Raw genomic sequence first — 17,922 nt, 5'->3', positions numbered from 1 at the left:
TGTCAGCTCACTAACAACAGACTGACAGGAACCTCCTGAAATTCATCAAATTCCAGTGTCTTGATGGAAAAAAACTACATGGCTGGTCAGTCTAGTGGCATGCTCTAGCAGGGGAGTGGGGAGAGCATTCCAGTCTCTGAGGGCAGCATGGGGAGCTCTGGGACTTGCAGAGAGCTTTGGCCAGGTCTGCTCCCCTGGTGTGGGGCACGCTCACAGCCCAGGTGAGCCCTGCAGATGGCAGAAGAGGCTGAGAAGAGCCGGGTTGCTGCTACCCACAGTTGCTTTCAGGGAAGGAGCAGTGGAGCAGGAGGAGCAGTGGAGATGGAGCCACTCTGTGGGGATGCAAAGGGACAGAATGAACCATGACAGATGCTGTCCCACAGTGTCAGGGGTTCTCACAGTGAGGGCGGTTGAAGACCAGAAGCCATGGGAACCTCAAACCAGCACTTGCAGACGCACCTGGCATCCCCACGCCAGGCTCAGCCCATGTCAGGCTTCCTAAGGAAAAGGCAAGCAGTATGAAAACCCTAGATACCAGGTTCTGGCACACCAGAAAACAGGTTTTAAAGCAGGTGCAGTGGTGCAGGGGACATCCTCCACATCCATCTCCTCCCCAGATGAACTTGAGCAAGAAGAACAGCAGCAGCAGAGTGAAAAATTTCACAACCCCAGCCAGAAGCTCAGGGAATTTCCTCAGGAACACAAGCTCCCACAGCAGCTCCTAGCTTCACCTGGCAAAAGGCAGATCTGCAAGGCTGCTCCTGCAAGGATTTGTCCCTCACCCCCTCATGTCACCATCAACTGGGCACCAGCGCTCGAGGTGGTAAGAAATTCTACAATACTAGTTTTCAAGTTAAGTATTTTTATTATCAAAATTATTACATCTCTTGTGAAAGTTCAAATGTTACAGCATGGTGTAAAAACTCCACTAGAGTAAGAAGCTACAGCCCCCACCTTTCCTAGAGCTTTCCAGGGTCCCTCCCTCCTGCCCCCCCGTTGTGCCCAAAGGTGCTGGAACCTCTGGGCAGGGCCCCCCGGCCCCCTCCCGCCACCTGGCAGGGCAGAGCCCGCCTGCCCCGTGCTGCTCAGAGCACGAAAGGGGAGGCTGCACCTCCAGGGCTAAGCCAAGTGAAGTTTACACCTATTTTATACAGTATACAGACACCCAACTGCGGGGTGACAAGTTCCATCCCAACACGCTCACAGCCAGACAGTGTGAGAAAGTTACTCTTTGTTTCAATATTTTAAAAGTCTCCCCTAGGCTGAACAAACACCTGATTTCAATTGTGAATTAGAGAAATCTGTAACAGTCCCAAAAAAAGAGGAAGAAGACTGTGCATCTGCAAGGAGAGGGGAGACAGACTCACAGCATTATGTTATCCAAGAGAAAGGAGAAGTTCCACTGCAGCACCAGGGATGACACCTGTCATATATTAGCTAACCTACTATGGTTATAACTGAATATAAAATTAGATAAATAAAAACACGCCCGATATTACAGTAAACAAGTGAGAAAGAAGCTGGCAATCGTATGGAATTGAACACACAGCGCACTGTGTCTGGGCTGGCGCTCCTGCCATGCTCGGCGGGTGACAGTGGCTGAGAAAGACCCCACATGGCACTGCCTGGAGAGCCTCTGGCTCGGCACAGACCAGGTGCCCACCCACCACTGCCCCTTGCAGCCCTCCTGCTCCTCTGCCTGCAGCCCCCCGTGTGCCGCAGCATCACTTGACCGATCAGGCCCCGGCCATCCCCTGTGTGTTGCGCACCAGCAGCCAGAGAGCCCCCGACACGGCAGCACGTGGCAGCACGGCCCCAGCCGTGCTCCTGTTCACAGATTCCTTAAGCGACCTTAGAAACACTTTTCACAACAGACCTGCAATGAAGCAGCACACGGCAGCGCACCCTGGATCCTCTGCAGCCACAGGCACACGCTCCAAACCCCTCCCGTGCTGTTTGCATTCACGGAGACTCTGTTCTGGAAAAAGCTCCAACGGTGGCAGTGGTGACCCAGGCCCAAAGGCAGCCGTGTGTGCTTGTCTGCTTGTGACTGGAATGATCGTAACGGATTAAAGCCCTCCCCAGAGCGCACTGAGAACCTGACCTATAAAGAGATTGGAGTTAACTTCCCCCAACATTTCCTTTAAACTGCTTTTGAATTCATAACTGTGTCCGTGCTGCATGTGTGACTGTGGCCATGGGCACGGACTAGAGACAGAGGCTGTGCCACAGTCATTGCACTTGAACCATTTGCGTTTTTTTCCTCCTTTTTTTTTCTTTTTTTCTTTTTTTTTTTCTTTTTTTTTGTTGTTTGTTTATTTTTGTTTTTGCAATGTACCCACATGTCAGGGAACTGCTTTGCTACAGTCTCTGCCTCAGAGAAATCTGTGTTCTCCTACCAGGCCAGAGGCCAATACTGCTCACAAATCTCACCCGTGCATTTTTGACCTCAGCCTCTGACACCCCTGGCACCCCAGCATCAGGTGCAAGCTCCAAATACCGGCCCAGGAGCCACTTCCAGAGGTGACTGGAAGAAGCTATGGGCAGTTTTGTCCTCCTGAAGTCCAGGCAGCCCTAGGAAAGTCCTGTTTGAGTCTTTACTCCAGAACCTTGAAGCTGTTGCAGTCTGTACTGATGGACACTGCTTCCCCCACGGTGTGGATAGTGTTGTGCACTAGAAATCACTGCGCCCCGGGAGCCCTGGTAGAGAACAGACTGCCCAGAGTTCGGCAGGCTGATAGTCCGCAAGTCTGACTGTAGTGACCGAGCACTTTGGGGAGCGGAGGAAGAGCCTGACACGCCTGTGCAGGGCTGGGAGCCCGACTCCGAGGAGATTGAGTCCACAGCTGTCTGCTGTGCCGGGCTGGCAGCCGCAGGGCAGCTCTTCCTCAGGAGGCTGCTGCTGACGCTGCCAGAGTGCTGCTGGCTGCTGAAATACCCCGAATTCCCTGCAAACAGGGCAGAGGAGTCTGTGGGGACCGAGTGGGCAGGGCTGGAATATGAGGTGGAGGAGAGGGATGTTTCCGAGGAACCATGGGACAGGCTGTGTCCTGTCCTCTGTGCTGCTGCTCGGTAGCTGTATCCAGGAGACGGCGCGAGGTGCCCTCTGTATGGGGAGGAGCTCTGCTGGAGCAGGGTCTGTGATTCTGCCTGGGGACTGTCAGACTGCAGCAGCTGAACAAGGCATGCGGGAAAAAAGGAAAAAGCATGTCAGGCTGACTTCCCTGTTTCCTACCTGCTTCTCCTCCTAAGATGCTTAGTGCAGCACTGTGAACAATGGCAGCTAAGCACTGTTTCCCTCCTTATAAAAGCTTTATTTCAGAATTGGCAGATAAGATATAAAAGCATTTACCTGGTAGCTGTATCGAGAAGGACTGTAAACTGCTGGTCCTTTGTGGGCTTCTGGAGTGTCTCCTGCTGCGTCTGCAATGTACAGGCAAGATGTTAAACCTCACCCCATTGACTGAGGCCACAGCAGCTCCCTCTCAAACGACACTGCACAGCCCAGCCCTTGTGTTCTGCATTCTGTGCCAGCCTGGATCAGAGCAGCCCCCCCCAGCCACCAGCATTTCAGAAACAAGAAACCCAGCAAAAGGCAATTGGGAAACCTTAACGTGTGTGAACAGCCACATCTGTAAGAGTGGCTGCTCCCCTCACACCAGTGTGCTCTGGTTTATCACAAAGCTCACCTGCCTTGGACCAGCCTGTCTTAATGACCACATCTGGAGATAATACACAGACAAAGCCAAAGGCTCCTCTGGCCCTTCAGCAGGGTATGAAAGGCAGAAGATGATTCCTAGGGATTCAGCAATTTCTCACTCAGTCTTGGTTACAGGAATCCACACTGGATACAGTTACAGCTCAGGAGACAAAACTGCCCTTCTTAGAGGGCTGTCAGAAGGATCCCGTGGTGGGTTTTCCTCAAAGGCAGATCCAGATGCTTCCAAAGACAGACATCCCATGCTGCCATTTTGGGGACTATGGTTTACAAGCCAACTGAGCTGCTACAGAGATACTCCTGGAACTCAGAAATGCATGTTTTTCTAAGAGGCCAAGGTGATGGAGCTTTGAAGTGCATCGGCAGCATACAGCACACACTGATTCATCTCAGATATGTGACAGACAGAAGAGGAATAAAATGGTTCTCAACAGAGTAAACTTTTCTTGCACCTCAAGGGTGGATGAGCTTCTTGTCCTACCATATCAATGAACTTGACCTGGGGTAGGCAAGAAGTACTTATTCAGTGGCACATCCACTGTACCAATTGTGTGCTTCAGCTGCTACCCCTGTAACCATGGCTGGTGATCCTGCTTTCTGCAGGAGGGGTGAAGCTATTTGGACTAGAGGATTTCACATCAGAGTTCTCCTGCAGACTAATCAGACAGAACGGTTTATCTGCATCATCTCAGGGATTCTCAGCAGCCGCGTTTGAAATGCCTCAGTGAAACAGTGTTGGTATTAGTATCAAATTTGTATGGCAGATGTGTCTCAGTCATGAAACAGGACACGCTGCCTCAGTCTGTTCTGTACTTCTGCCAGACAAATCTGGCTTTTCCTCAGCTGCACTGGCACAAGCATCAGTGCCAGTAGTGCCCGTGGTTCTGCTGCCATTGTCCTCTCTGTGCTACACCACAGTGCTGAGTTAGCTAACAAGGATCTGGATGTAGCCCTTGTATGTTCTTGAGGCTCAGAAATTCCCTCAGGGCACAGGCCTGCACATGGGTGTGAAGCTCCCAGAATGTGTCCTGTGCACTTTCCATTTCTGAAATGCCATCGATGCAGCAAGGCGATGTCTGGTGACATTCCAAATACTGCAGAATGGCAAAATTCAGAAGTTTAGGGCATGTTTTGTTAAAACGTCATGCACGAAAAGAGCTGTTCAATCCAGAGATCGTTGTGATTAACAGAAATCAAGTATGAGAATCACAAGAAATCTAAAGATTTATGGAAGAAATTGTTTCTTAAAAGGCTGAGCACACCAGTAGGGCTGCACAATTTACTGGCAGTACCTGTTCCCAGAAATAAACCTTGACAAGTTAAAGACTACTGAAAGACTAAATTACAAAGGGTAAATAAACTATGACCTTCCTGAGTTTGCTTTATGTAAACTTAAAAACCAGAGCAAACATTTTCCTCCCCCATTCTCAACACCTGCACAAGGGAAGGACACGAATAACTGCTTTTCTTGGCTGTACTGGCCTGTGTCAACCTAAAGCATATATGAAGTGAGAGGTTTTGCTGACAGCAGCTGCAGTTCTCAGAAGCGTGCAATGCACACAAATTCCGTTTCATTGCTACATGCCTCATCAGCAAACCCTCCAACTTCGGGATTTTTTAGTTCCTGTTAATATTATCTGTTACAGCATCAAGTGAAAATGTGCATCTTCATAACTCCTCCAGGTGCTACCAGGAACAGCAGGGACTCAGCCACCCATTTGTTTCACTAAGAAGCAGAGCAGCAACTGGGGGAGGGGAGGTGGCTCAAAGAATCTAAACAGGAATCTAAACAAGCTGCTGAAGAAATTGCCAGAGCAAGCAAAAGAAGAAAAAACGTACTTTGCTGCGCTAGGATGAAGGAGACAAGATGACTTCTTTCAGCTGCAGCATTAGGTTTTCACAATTCAGAATGGGATGAGGTTTATGTAACAAGAAAGAATTTATCACTGCAGATGAAAATTTACCTCCATCATAATTCTTGGCTGGCACTGAAGAGCCAGAGCTGTACAGGTTATATTGGGCAAAGACTGTTACAAGACCCTGGATTTTGCCTACCTTTCTAAAAACTAACCAAGAAAGCCACTACCTACTAGTATGGGAAAGACAAGGAAAAACTCCCAAAGGGGTCCCATGAAACTGCAGCGTATTTGATAGGGAAGAGGACCTCATCTCAAGACCAGATGAAGAAAAAGCACTGAAAAAATGTGCTTAGGTGTACAAAACCAGGAGAACTCCAAACGAGAACTCAATTTTCAAGGCTGGTCTCAAACAACCTTACTCCAGCTAAGGAAAAATCTGTTTTGGAATGAAGTACATACTTGCCCTAAACTGCTTAGAAACAAGGTAATACACTTGTCTGAATGTTCACCCAATGACCATTAAATGATAGCTTTTTCAGAGCATAGGAGGTGCTAACCCATCTGTCTGAGGATAGAGAAACTGCCCCTGTCAGTCAAGGTGCAGACAGTCTTGAATTCAATCCCTGGAAAAAATCTACAGGTCTTCCAGGTCTAATAGAAGAGCCCAAGCAATATCTAAATAACAGTAAAATTTGATTTGCAGAAGGCAGCTTTGATAATGTTAAAGATGAAGATATAACTAACCAACTTAACAGACAAGTTGGCAAATTTTTCCAAGCACGTAATTTCCCACCAAGCAAACATCACAAAGTTTCACCATCCTACCTGCATCTCTCTCGAGAGCATTGTCCTGGGTGGGTGAGGATTCGTGTCTCTGGGACACCTTTGCACCGCTCCGCAGCACCTTCTCCAGCATCCCCCGGCCCTCCCGCAGCCTCTCCACTGATGTCGGGACCATCCTGCAACAAAACCCCAACAACAGCTGAGGATTGCTGTGGCATGGCTGAGAGCAATGTGACCAATGCACAGGGGATCAGAGACCACCAGATGAGGAACAAGCTTCTGAACTGCTTTTGCCATGTAAAAAACCTCCAGTGGGATTTCAGACTGCTGGGCCCTGCTATCATTATACCACTGCCCTCAGAACACTAAGTCTTTAATCAAAGACGTGGTAAAAGCATCCAGTTCAGTAAATCACGTGGCTACAGAAAAACTGTTTTGCGATTCAACACTTCTTTGAAAATCCTGGTGTTGGCTTAAGATTAACTGCAGTTATCAGTTACATTCATTCAATCTAAGCAGAAGCAAACCTAATACCTTTATGATAATACAGTGCCAAGACAATATAGTTGGATACTGCAATGTTCCTGAGCAGAGCTAGCTGGGTCATTTTGCCCAGTAATGACAGTTTGTCCTTTTTATTTTGTAGTATGAAGACTCTCCACTCAAGATAAATGCTAGATATTGTTCCATTTTATAAGTGTCTTGTCTAAGTGTGAAAAAGAGGTGAAGTGGCTTTCCTAAAGCCAAACTATTGAAGAAAATAGAGCTACAGACAAACCCCAGGTCAGCATTCCATCTACCACACACAGGACCATCCAAATCTCTCTGGAAATATGTCTTTTAACCTATAAACAGCATCACCATGACCAGGGATTTACAATGTCTTTACTCTGGACACTGATGAATTTGTGCCTTAAAAATGCCTGAATTTAAATAGTTAGATTATATTAAATGCATTGCATATGATGCAAGCATGCAGATTAACTGCATATTGACTGATTTCTGTATTTAATTTTTGTTAAGATATACTGAAAACTGTGCTTTCCATTAGGGTTTTTTTACTATTTGGTTTGCTTGGAGACTTGTTTTCTGCAAGGCTGGGTTTACTGGGCAGCAGCACATCTGTTTACATTGTGATGGCTTTATCCTGGCAACTGAAATAGACAAACCATTGTTTTTGGGTTTTTTTTTTTTTTAATGAAAGCTATTCTCAATTATTGCAGAATTCAGCAAAAATCTGGAAAACTCTACACATTAAGGCATGGAATTTTAGTTCCCACCAATTTCTTCTCTTCCTAATATTATTGTGAATGTCTGGAAATGTATCTGATATATAAGCACATGGAGTGAAAGATGAAACTGGATCACTTTATCTCAGTAAAAGGTTCTAATATATTTTTTAAAAGTAGAAGGTGAGTGTATGTTTGTCAGCCGTGCCCAGAAACACAGAAACCCAAGAATTTTAAAGGCAGCAAATCTGTTTAATCCCATTACAAAACGTATCAGCATTCAACTTTATATCCAGTGTCCCATAACAATAGGATCTTTATTCCCACACAATACTTACTTCTGAAACCATGTGGGAAACTGAAGCCAGAGCAGGACCTGCTGAGGGAGCAGTAGATAACACGAAAGATAGTACTAAAGCAAGGACGCCACACTGACACCTCACCCTGAACTAGTTTTAGTTCACTCAGCTGGCTGGCTTTTTTCCTGCTCTTTTACAGGCAGAAGGAAGTGGCACAGGAGGAGAACGTCATTTTAAAGAATATTTGAAAATAGAATAGTGATGATAAACTAATCATTAGCAGACTGCCTCAGCTGTGGCCAGTCCCAATATCTGGCATTAGGTCATCTGGTAGACAGAAAACAGTCAGAGAGGTAAAAGACAAATTGTTTCTATTAAACTCTGCTTGAAAAGTGATGGAAAAAGGAAGGAAACAGATTTTATTACTCCTCCAAATTCATCCAATTGCTTTTAACACAATCTTCATACTTCTCACTGCCCTCAGTGCTGCTTTGAATGTCTCCCCCTGGCATTGCCCAAGCAGTGACCAATCATCTATGTGGAGATCAGCATCAGGAAAGGGGGGTGTGTATCTGTGTGTGCCTTTCTGCTGGTGGTGTGCACAACCAAAACCTGACTCCAGAGCAGCAGAGCCAGTGCCCTACATTGCTCCACTGGCACTGTAATGCCACACTTGGCAATTCAGTGCATTACTTCATGTTTTGGACCAGGTTCAAATGTTTTTAAGACTTTCCCCTTATCAAACCTTCTCACAGTAACCATGATAAAGGTGGTTTGTCCTTGCCTTAGGCACACCACTGACCAGAGTCTGGTAAATAAACAAAGCTGGAGTTGCACAGTCCCTGCTTCTCAAATGCAAAGTTACAGAGACCCCTGAGCTTTCCTTCAGAACAGGAGTGGACTTAATATCACTCATGTCCAGAAAGAGTGAAGCCTCAGCAAAAAAAGACCTGGATTAGACTTCCATTGCCTGGGCAAGACCTTACAACCCAAGACCTCAAAGGGAACTGGTGGAAGAGCAACAACTGCTTGCGTTTGTACCTTTCAAGACAGATTTTTGATATCTAAACCAAGAACTAAAAGACAGGATGAGAAGAGTGCTGCTATCCTTCACAGTGGTTTAGCAATTATGAAAGAGAACAATACCAAGAGACCCAAATGAATCCATCTCACTGCACATATTGTTATGGAAATGCTCCCTGGGGAGTTTGGTCCTTCCCTGTGGAGCAATCTCAGGCTTGCCTGGAAGGGTAACACTCACCACCTACTGCTGATGCTCTCCTGGGATTTACTGAGCGATGATGAGGAACTACAGCCCCTCGAGTCTGGTGGGCTGATGTCCTCTACGTGAGGCAGGGAGGGATGAGAAGGGGAGAAGCCACTTTGTGGGGAGGACGGAGTTCGTGCTGTGGAGCCTGACAGGCCACTCCCGTCTGTGTCAGTCCCAGAGCCGCTGCTGCCCTGTCTGGTGGGGGTCCCTGCGCCACGCCTGGAATCGCTGCCCTCCTTGGCCTCCTGTTTCCGCTTGCGGTACTCGAGGAGCGATACCTGGGTGAGAAAATACAGCCATGAGTCAGGGAACACACAGGAACAGGCCCATGCAGAGTCCAAAAAACCTTTTGAGTCTGCAGGTAAAACTTGAAAAGGTGTATTGGTATTATCAACTCTTGCTGGATCTGCAGGTACTCCAAAAAAGAGCTAAGTGGTGCAAATTCAGACAGCCATGTTCACACACCTGTTACTTTTTGTGACCAATACATCAGCAGAAACATCCAGCTCATTTGCTTTTCTAACCATCTGGATTTTCACATTACTTCAGGAGATGCATATTCAAGCAACAAGCTTCTATAACCTCCCTCCTCTCAAAACCCTCCATACACTCTCTCCAGTGTATGCCACTATGTAATTTTTTTCAGTATCTGTACATCCCCAAAACAGATAATAAGAGTCTTCCTCACAGAATTGATATCTTCAGTTCCCAGTTCATCTGTACCAGTTCAGCCACATTAACACTAAAAGCTTGGTGAAGTCTTGCATGGAATTTTAACTGCTTAGAGCAGTTATGCTCTTATGGAGGCATTGCAAACTTCCAGCACTAGCACCAAAACAAACTGCTTGTAGCCAAGGTACAATGTGTTTTGGGCAAAGCAGTCTCTGATTTGTCAAAGACACCAACCAAAGATAAAGCAGCCTCAGAACACAAGGTCAGCAGAACGAAAAAGACACAAATATTTCCAGCTGAGCATTTACCTTTCAGTGCCTTCCCTCAGAGTTATAATGAGGTTAGGAGCCATAAAGAACTCAGAGAAGGCAGCTCTGCTGAAGAATTTATCAGCTATGACTCAATGCCCGTACAGAAGGCTTTAGGATGCTAAAATATTGAACAGGGTATTTCCAAAAGTAACTCAACCTATGAAGGTTTTAAGTTAAGTGTAATTTTAAAAGAAAAAATAAAGGAAAAAAAAATCAAGATACTCCAGAAATGGAAAGGAAATAAGATATTTAATCCAGCTGGACCCTTATACAAGTGATCTGAGTTACTACACTTGCCATTAAAAAAAAAGTCCAAGCACAGGAAAAGGCACTGATATTTGTCCCATGAGTACCCAATTTTATCACAGCACTACCTTGACTTAACATTTTATCTCAGTTTTACTCCTATGAGCGTCACTGGCGTGCTCCAAGAAACCTGTGTGTATTTGCTTTTGTTAAACTATATTCCTGTGTTTTTAGTTTTAAATAGCTAAAATTTAAATAACCTTAATCTCACTTTCATTGCAATGTTATGGAAATGTTCTAATATGTTCTAGTAAACAGCCTGTGTTTTCTTTTGAAATATAAGACCCTCTTTTCTTGTAAGGACCCTTTTCATCTTGATAAATAACACCACCACCAGCTGTACAGCTGCACTGTGTTATTGCTCTGGGTCCTGTCTCAGTTTAACAACTGTTAATGAAAGCTGCCATCATCCTGCTCTTTTTTTCTGTGATCCCAGAAGAGGTATTTGCACTGTGGTGTCTTTTTTCCCACTTCTCACATCAAAATCTTGCCTAAAGGGTAGTTCTCTCTCTTGTAACAACTGTTTTCACCCAGGCCCTGGATGCCTGGATAACTTGCCCAGATTCTCTCTGTTCTCCCTGTCTTTGCAAGAACCTGAGGGGGAACTGTAAACATCATGGCAAGCTAAGAATTTCTTTTACAGGACTACGTACCTTCTTCCTTTGTGGCGGATTCTGGGGAGCAGCTCTGGTGCCCTCAGAAGCCCTCTCGCCGCAGGGAGACATGGATCCATGCACTGTCTCTTTGAGCAACCCTGACTCATGTCTGCTGAAATACCCTTCAGCAGGAGAGCTGCAGCATCCTGCTTCCGAATTCACTGGCTTCCTCTCTCCCAAAGGAGGAGAGCCCCGCAACAACCCATCTACACGTGGCATAGCGTTCAATGGGGAGAAGGCATACATTAAATTAAACTCTGTCCGAAAAGCCTGATCAGAGCTTCGTAGCAGCATCTGTGCTTCCCCACTTTTCCCTGGGAAGTTCATCTCTGAAGCAGAGTTTATGGAGGATTGCGGAGCCACATCAGAGGATGCAAAACTGAGCAGCGATGGTCGTTCCTGGCAGGTGTTTGCACTGGAATCCAGGTACCCACCCTTCAAATCCAAGTCGGATCGAAGGCAGACCTGGAAAATCCGAGAAGGATGTAGGAGGGGGGTGGGTAGTCAAGACAAGGGTCAAGCAAGAGTAGGGAGAGAAATTTAGGTCAGAAAACCTTTTGTACAATCTAGCTTCCTGTTTCCCCATTCCTTTCTGATTACCCCTTTGGTTCTTTCCTGCACTGTTCTGCTTGTTCCACAGGGGAATGACAGAGACCAAATAATGATCAGTTCAGCTGTCCAATATGAGATGCCCTTTCCCCTCCAGCAGTCCTTCTGCAGCAAGAGGATAAAGCTCAACCCTATCCCCAGGCAGCTCATGAATTAAACTCAGCATTTTCAATTGCCTCATACATCCTCAGGTTGATGTTAACACAGAGCAGTAGCCAGGAGAGAACAGAACAGACCTGCTGTCTTTCTGCTGTTTCATTAGCCAAGTTCTTGCCTGCCACAAGTCAGCCACTACTAACTTCCTAACAATAAAATACCCAGGACCTCTAAGCCATTTGTTTTCACTTAATGTGAGCTTTGGAAATCTCTAACAATAGTACATTCATTGAATTTTTACTGCATTTTCACATTTTACCATTTCCAACAAAACCACAATGGCATCATCTTTGTGCTGTCAGTTTGTGGGGCACTAGGCAATGATACAACAGTATATTCATTTATCTACTTAAAGTGCCAAAAACCCTCCAGGGGAGCAGAATAATCATCTTCTTCACCACATTAATATATCAGGATCTCAAACAATGAGTATAACTGGCAAGATTTTATCCTCTTTGCAGGACTACAGCGCAGAGGGAAAAACCAGCAGCACCAGGCACCAGCTCTGCCCTCCTGTTGTAGCTGAGAACATGCTGTATTACAGCTCCAAGTAATCCACCACATTGGAGATGAGCACATATTTTTTACTACGAAACAGTCACTGAGCAAGGCAATTCATCTCATCTTTTACAACAGATCAGGGTAAGCAAAATATTTTAGCATTTCCTCAACGTTTTCAGTCTGCAAGTGAGTAGGTGTTAAGTCAAGGCTGAAGAAAACAGGTCAGGTGTACTGCTGTGTGCTCATAAGTCACAACTAGTGGTGAATGCTTTCCCTTCCCCAGCAGTCATCTGGCCACTACACAGTAAATTTCACAGACCATTTATGGGCTGGGCTGAGTCTGAAATTGGTGATGGTAATGCCAGGGTCCCCAAATCTCTTGCATGCACCTCAGTAGCTGAGATATACTGAGTCTTTGCACTGTTTCCCACCAAGGTCAACAAGCAAATCAAATTCCAGTCTTCAATTTATTTGTTTTGTTGTGATCACCCTGGAAATTCTCCTCAGCCTTACTGTGACTAAAGCTCCATCCTTATTCCCAGTGCCTGCACGCTCCTCCCTCCCCTCCCACCACGCACAGCCAGCCCAAACACTCCCAGCTCAGGTGCCATAACTACCTCAGGTGACATGGACTCGGGCCTATGCGCAGGGGAGCTCTCAGGGGAGGATACGTTCTAGAGGAGGGAAAAGCATCTAGTTATTCATCTACTTCAAAAGTCAAGAGGCAATTACAACGCACACAGGTTTGCAATGGCTATTCTAAACAACTATCCCAAGAACTGGCCCCAGCCTGGACAGCATCATGGTTGGTTAAGTAGTTTCTAAAGCCTCCTGGAAGCACAGATAGGACTGGGTTACTGCATCTCATGATGCAACTTAGTACCTAAAACAGAGCATATGAGTGTTAAAAAAGCAGCAGCTAACTCTTTATATTTCTGATGCTGTCAGACAGACTTGGGACCAAGAAGTATAGAGAAAGACACTTAAGATTTTTAGTCTGAAAAAATGGGAAAGAAGAAAGTTTAGCCCAGAAAGTAAACTAAGATCCCCCAAACACTAAGATGACCTTTCATAGACATATATTATAAAACAAACATGTCTCTTTCAATCTACTGTGGGCCACCTTTCCAGCTCAAGTCAAGAGAATAGGTGTGAGCAGCTTTATGAAATGTTGCATCATCTGAACACCTATCAGTGAAGGCAGTGTATGCATGTGACAGCACGCTTAAGGGCTCCTCCCTTTCCATGCTACTGAGCAGGCCTAAAAGAGAAGCAAGGAGACAAGATTCCCACAGCTATGTTGTTAGAGAAATATAGCAGGAGTCACTGTTTTCTGCAAAGTAAAAAACCTCAGAAAACAGGAATCTCGGAAATTTCTTAACAAAAAGTTCTGACAAACTCCACAAAAAATAGCAGAGGCATGTCATCATGCTTCTGGCTACTCTTAGGAATATGGATGGGCCAAGCACCTTCTAAATTGTTTCCACCGTAAAAAGATCACAAAACTGAGTCTGAAGAACCTCACTCTGTAAAAACCTGATAAACAGAGCTTCAGAAGCTTGTGGTGATACAAGTTTTCTAGAGAGCAGCTAAGAAATCAGTCAAGAAGGAAGTTTCTTAAAAGCCTTCAAAAAATGTATTTCCCAGCAATACAAGATGGCAAGTCACAACTTCTACTTGCTTGAATTAGTTTGTGAACTGATGGAAGAATTTTTCTGTTTGCTCTCCCCACAGTGCCACAGGTTTATACTTGCAGTCACCCATTCAAACTCTGGTCCAGTGAGTTAAATTTTTTCAAGAGGAAAAAAGGTGTAAGGGAAGTAAATTATAGGTACCCAGTGAAATAAAGGCTAATTAACACTAAGGTGGGACAGGAAAGGAATGATTAGACTGTGGAGGTTCATGGCAACACTGCCCTGATCTGCTACCTCAACCACTGCAAGGGTAAGGATTGTTTCTAGTAAAGCTTTTCTTTCTGCCTGAAACAGTCTTTCATCTCTCTCCTCAATGCTCCACAGTCTTCCCTGCTAGAATCTACAGACCTGCCTCTCAAACAGCTTACAAGAAAAGGGTCTCAACCAAAATAATCAAAGCACACGAAGCTGAAAGTATCACAAAGGAGTATTTGCCCTGTTGCAAAACAGAGGAGAGATTCCTGCAGGATTGTCAGTCCCTGGTATGGAGCAGGCCATCACTGCACCATTTTTTTTTTAATGGTTCTAACGAGCAGAGTATGAGTAGCTGGCCTGAAGTCTTCCATGAGGTTTTTTTTTAATGAAAATATGCAATACTAAAAAATAAAACGAAACCTGCAAACAGCATGATCCCTATTCACAGGCACAGACTGGAGTGTCCTGACTTGATGAATACTGGTAACTCTCCCACAGAATTTAGATCAATAGAAACCACCTACACAGACTGCTCATTAATTCTGCTAATTTTTGCAGAAGGAAACTCTCAAGAAATCCAAGGTATTAAGGCAATTTCCTTCACCCAGTCCACTTAAAGGAAACCAAAGAATATAGTGGAAGATGACATGAAGTACTGCTACCATACTCAGGGTTACTGAAAGCTGTTTGGGGAAAGAGGAGCCGAGGATGTCCTGCAGTCTCTGAGAAATGGAATACTTGTACTCTTTGGAAGTGGTGGGGATTGAAAACCCCATTGGCAATGAGATCTGAAGTGGGGGAGATGATTAAAGATCACTGAAAAACCTGAGAAGTTTAGGAGCTACTCTGCAGAAATAGAAAAAAAATAAGACTAATGTTACTGGTAACTAAAAAGTGAGGGGAGGCTGGGCTGTAGCAAAGTTTGACACTTCATAGAGAAGGACATATGTCCAGAAGTGAAGTAGAAGAGAAAGGCAGCAGTGCTCTCGAGGCTGAAACTGTGATGCTGCTCAGGAATACATACTCAAAAAGGAAGGCGTCCCTAGTGCCACCTCTGCTGCAATTATTGCTGCGCTTTTCTTTTTAGCACAACCCAGTCCCGGGCAGATTTACCTCGAACTGTAGCGGAGTATTGCAGCGGCTGGCAGCCAGAGAGGGGATGGGTGAGAACATAATGCCGTAACCATTGCGAGTCTCCTCCTCCCCGGGCAGCGACGAGCAGGGCGTGGCCAGCTGTGGGCTCGCTGCGCCGGGGACCGAAGGGACGGGAGGCGGGGGGGTGACAGGAGACAGCGGCCGCAGCAACTTCTTCACGTTTTGCTCCATCAAGTAGCGAGACTTCCATTTCTTCAGGGGACTCAGCAAGTCTGAAACACAAACTGAGTTGAGGACACGGCTGAACTACTGACCATGAGCAAATCACATGCTGTCTTCTTCCCCTCACTACCCAAAGAAGCCCAGGAGTCTTCAATGCAACTACAAAAGACTCCTAAAAATGAAGGACTTCTGAATGATTTCTACATCAATGTCTAGATACTGGTAACAGAACAATACATAATCAGGAACATGCAGTGAACAAGGAAAGTAAATATTTCAACTAGGAGCAAGCACAAGAGGGAGCTAGGGGAAAGGAAGACAGGAAAGGTTAAAGAGAGGAGAGGAGAATAGAGGAAAGAGGTCAGAGGACGTGTTATTCTGACAAACAAATCAGAGGCAGCTCAGTTATCATTACCTGAACCTAACAGTTCTCTATAGGCTACATCAATACAGCCCAAGCACATTTCCACTTTACACAAAGGATTAAAGCCTTTCCTTCAGACCTACCTATCTTCAAAATAATAGTATTTTTTTATGCTTAGTTTAGAAAAAAACCCAAACAAATCACCAGTAAGTTCTACAGGTTAGGTCTTGCTTGAGACGTACATTTATTTGCTCTGGTGTTCTGATTATTTCCTATTCATCTAACTTTTCAATAGTCAAATTCGTATTATCTGTGTGACGTCTAGCTTCCTGTCTGTCATCCTTGGAAAACTGACACCTGACTGGGTTGATGTTCACTCTCTCTGTAAATTCAGACAAAATATTTAACCATTCTGTTGCTTTACTCACAGATTTTAGCTTCTCCATCCTTGGGACTCAGTCATTTGTTTATTACACACATGCCTGTAAGACTGCTACAAAGTCTCCCTAAAGTCAGCAGGTATTTAGTTTTCCTTCTAACAGCATCTTGCTGTAAAGAGATGATCCTCGGCTCTCTTCTCTCTACCCCTTCCCTTCCTTTGGACAAGACATCCCAGAGCACTGAGATTGATAATGCAATGTTAAGTGGTTATCTTTTTACAGGAAAATACTGAGAAACTTTACAGACACTCTAGCTAGAATGGGTCTGCAGAAATTTGAACAAATGACGACCCATAAGCTGTGCCATCAGGTAGCAGGACACATTAAGATGTCACTTGTACAGCTGCCTTCGGTATTCAGCACCTTCCCCAGTCTGTTGCCAGGGCTGATGCTGCCCTGATGGTGCTGAGCACTTACCTGTGTCATCTTTGCAGATGCTGGAGGAGCTGCTGTTCTCATTGCTTTGGTATAGACACTGGGTTCTGTTCTCTTGTGGAGCTGGTGAGGTCTGAGTCATCCCCTCTTCCAGGGCTTGTTTGATCCAGCGCTGAAACAGAAGGAGACTGCATAAACGTGAAACTCCTCGGGTACTTTCTCTGCAATCCTGCAGGATGCACTCCAACTCCTACACTTGTGTGGAGCAGGGCAGGCTGCTCAGAAGCCTGGTGTTACCTTGCTGGTGTGAGCTCAGGTGGGAGTCCGTTAGAACGACTGTCAGCACTGAGCCCACCACCTACTGTGGGGCCCTTCCTGACATGGGTTCTGGGAGCAGCAATCATCAGCAGTAACAGAGATAAGTAAAGAGCTAATTATAAATATAAAAATGCAGGACAGTGGCACCTAAAACTATTAAAACAATAATAATTTAAAAGAAAAGGGACACAAATATAATTAACTACCTATAACCACTGATTTTTGCAAAAAAAAAGCTGTTTCCTGCCTTGGAGAGCAAATTTGAACCAAAAAAAAAATCTAATTAAAATGCAGGCAGCAGTTTTCAAGGAGGGTAAACCAAGAAAAGAATAATAAAAGCAAATCTTTTCTTCAGCTACTAATAAAAAAGGTAAGTCACAGTAGTCTTCTGAACACGGACAATTAAGAATGTTTCACATCTCACACAAGCGAACATGAACTGAAGCTGTACCAAATCAGCTGCTGCAGTGGTTGTGCTGGCCCTGTATCTTGATACAAACTGACTCCTGATGGCAGGCAGGAGCCTTTGCTTATTCTACTATAAAGGTAACTGCCACAATATCAGGGAAAATACTCAGGTGATCCAGTGAAATGACAGCAAACTGTAGAAAAAATCAAACAGCAATTTTCATTTGTGTAGTTTACCCAGGGGACTCACTTTACCAGTCTTCTTGTCCTAGAGAGGTTTAAAATTGTACTTTTACCTTTCAGCAATCCACAGTTCATCTGCATGCCAGCAATGTGTATCCTATTAGAGATACACATGTGTGTCTTATGATTCCTCAAAGCTATCGTGAAAGTACATCACAAACTCAGTGGCCACAATCCTCAAAGTGAAAACTTCAATGCG

The 17,922-nt window shown here is 45.1% G+C and overlaps 1 protein-coding gene across 1 annotated transcript in view; it reads right to left on the bottom strand.

Annotated features, from left to right (window-relative positions):
• Positions 1-1,048: 1,048 nt before the first annotated feature.
• The window catches only part of SETD5 (SET domain containing 5), a 65,551-nt gene continuing 48,677 nt past the window's right edge, over positions 1,049-17,922 (bottom strand). The window contains exons 17-24 of the mRNA XM_005522052.3: positions 16,797-16,926; positions 15,372-15,625; positions 12,987-13,043; positions 11,101-11,568; positions 9,150-9,436; positions 6,403-6,536; positions 3,353-3,423; positions 1,049-3,174 (exon numbers count right to left, since the gene is read on the bottom strand). Coding sequence (XP_005522109.2) covers positions 2,575-3,174; positions 3,353-3,423; positions 6,403-6,536; positions 9,150-9,436; positions 11,101-11,568; positions 12,987-13,043; positions 15,372-15,625; positions 16,797-16,926 — 2,001 coding nt within the window. The 3' untranslated portion in view covers positions 1,049-2,574. The remainder of the gene's footprint in view (positions 3,175-3,352; positions 3,424-6,402; positions 6,537-9,149; positions 9,437-11,100; positions 11,569-12,986; positions 13,044-15,371; positions 15,626-16,796; positions 16,927-17,922) is intronic.

The sequence above is a fragment of the Pseudopodoces humilis genome, chromosome 13 (assembly GCF_049639895.1).
Source record: "Pseudopodoces humilis isolate 2021_Gansu_Grassland_sample_001 chromosome 13, ASM4963989v1, whole genome shotgun sequence".
Classification (NCBI taxonomy): domain Eukaryota; kingdom Metazoa; phylum Chordata; class Aves; order Passeriformes; family Paridae; genus Pseudopodoces; species Pseudopodoces humilis.
Note: the sequence above shows the minus strand (reverse complement) of the source record. Positions and strands in the feature narration are given on the sequence as shown.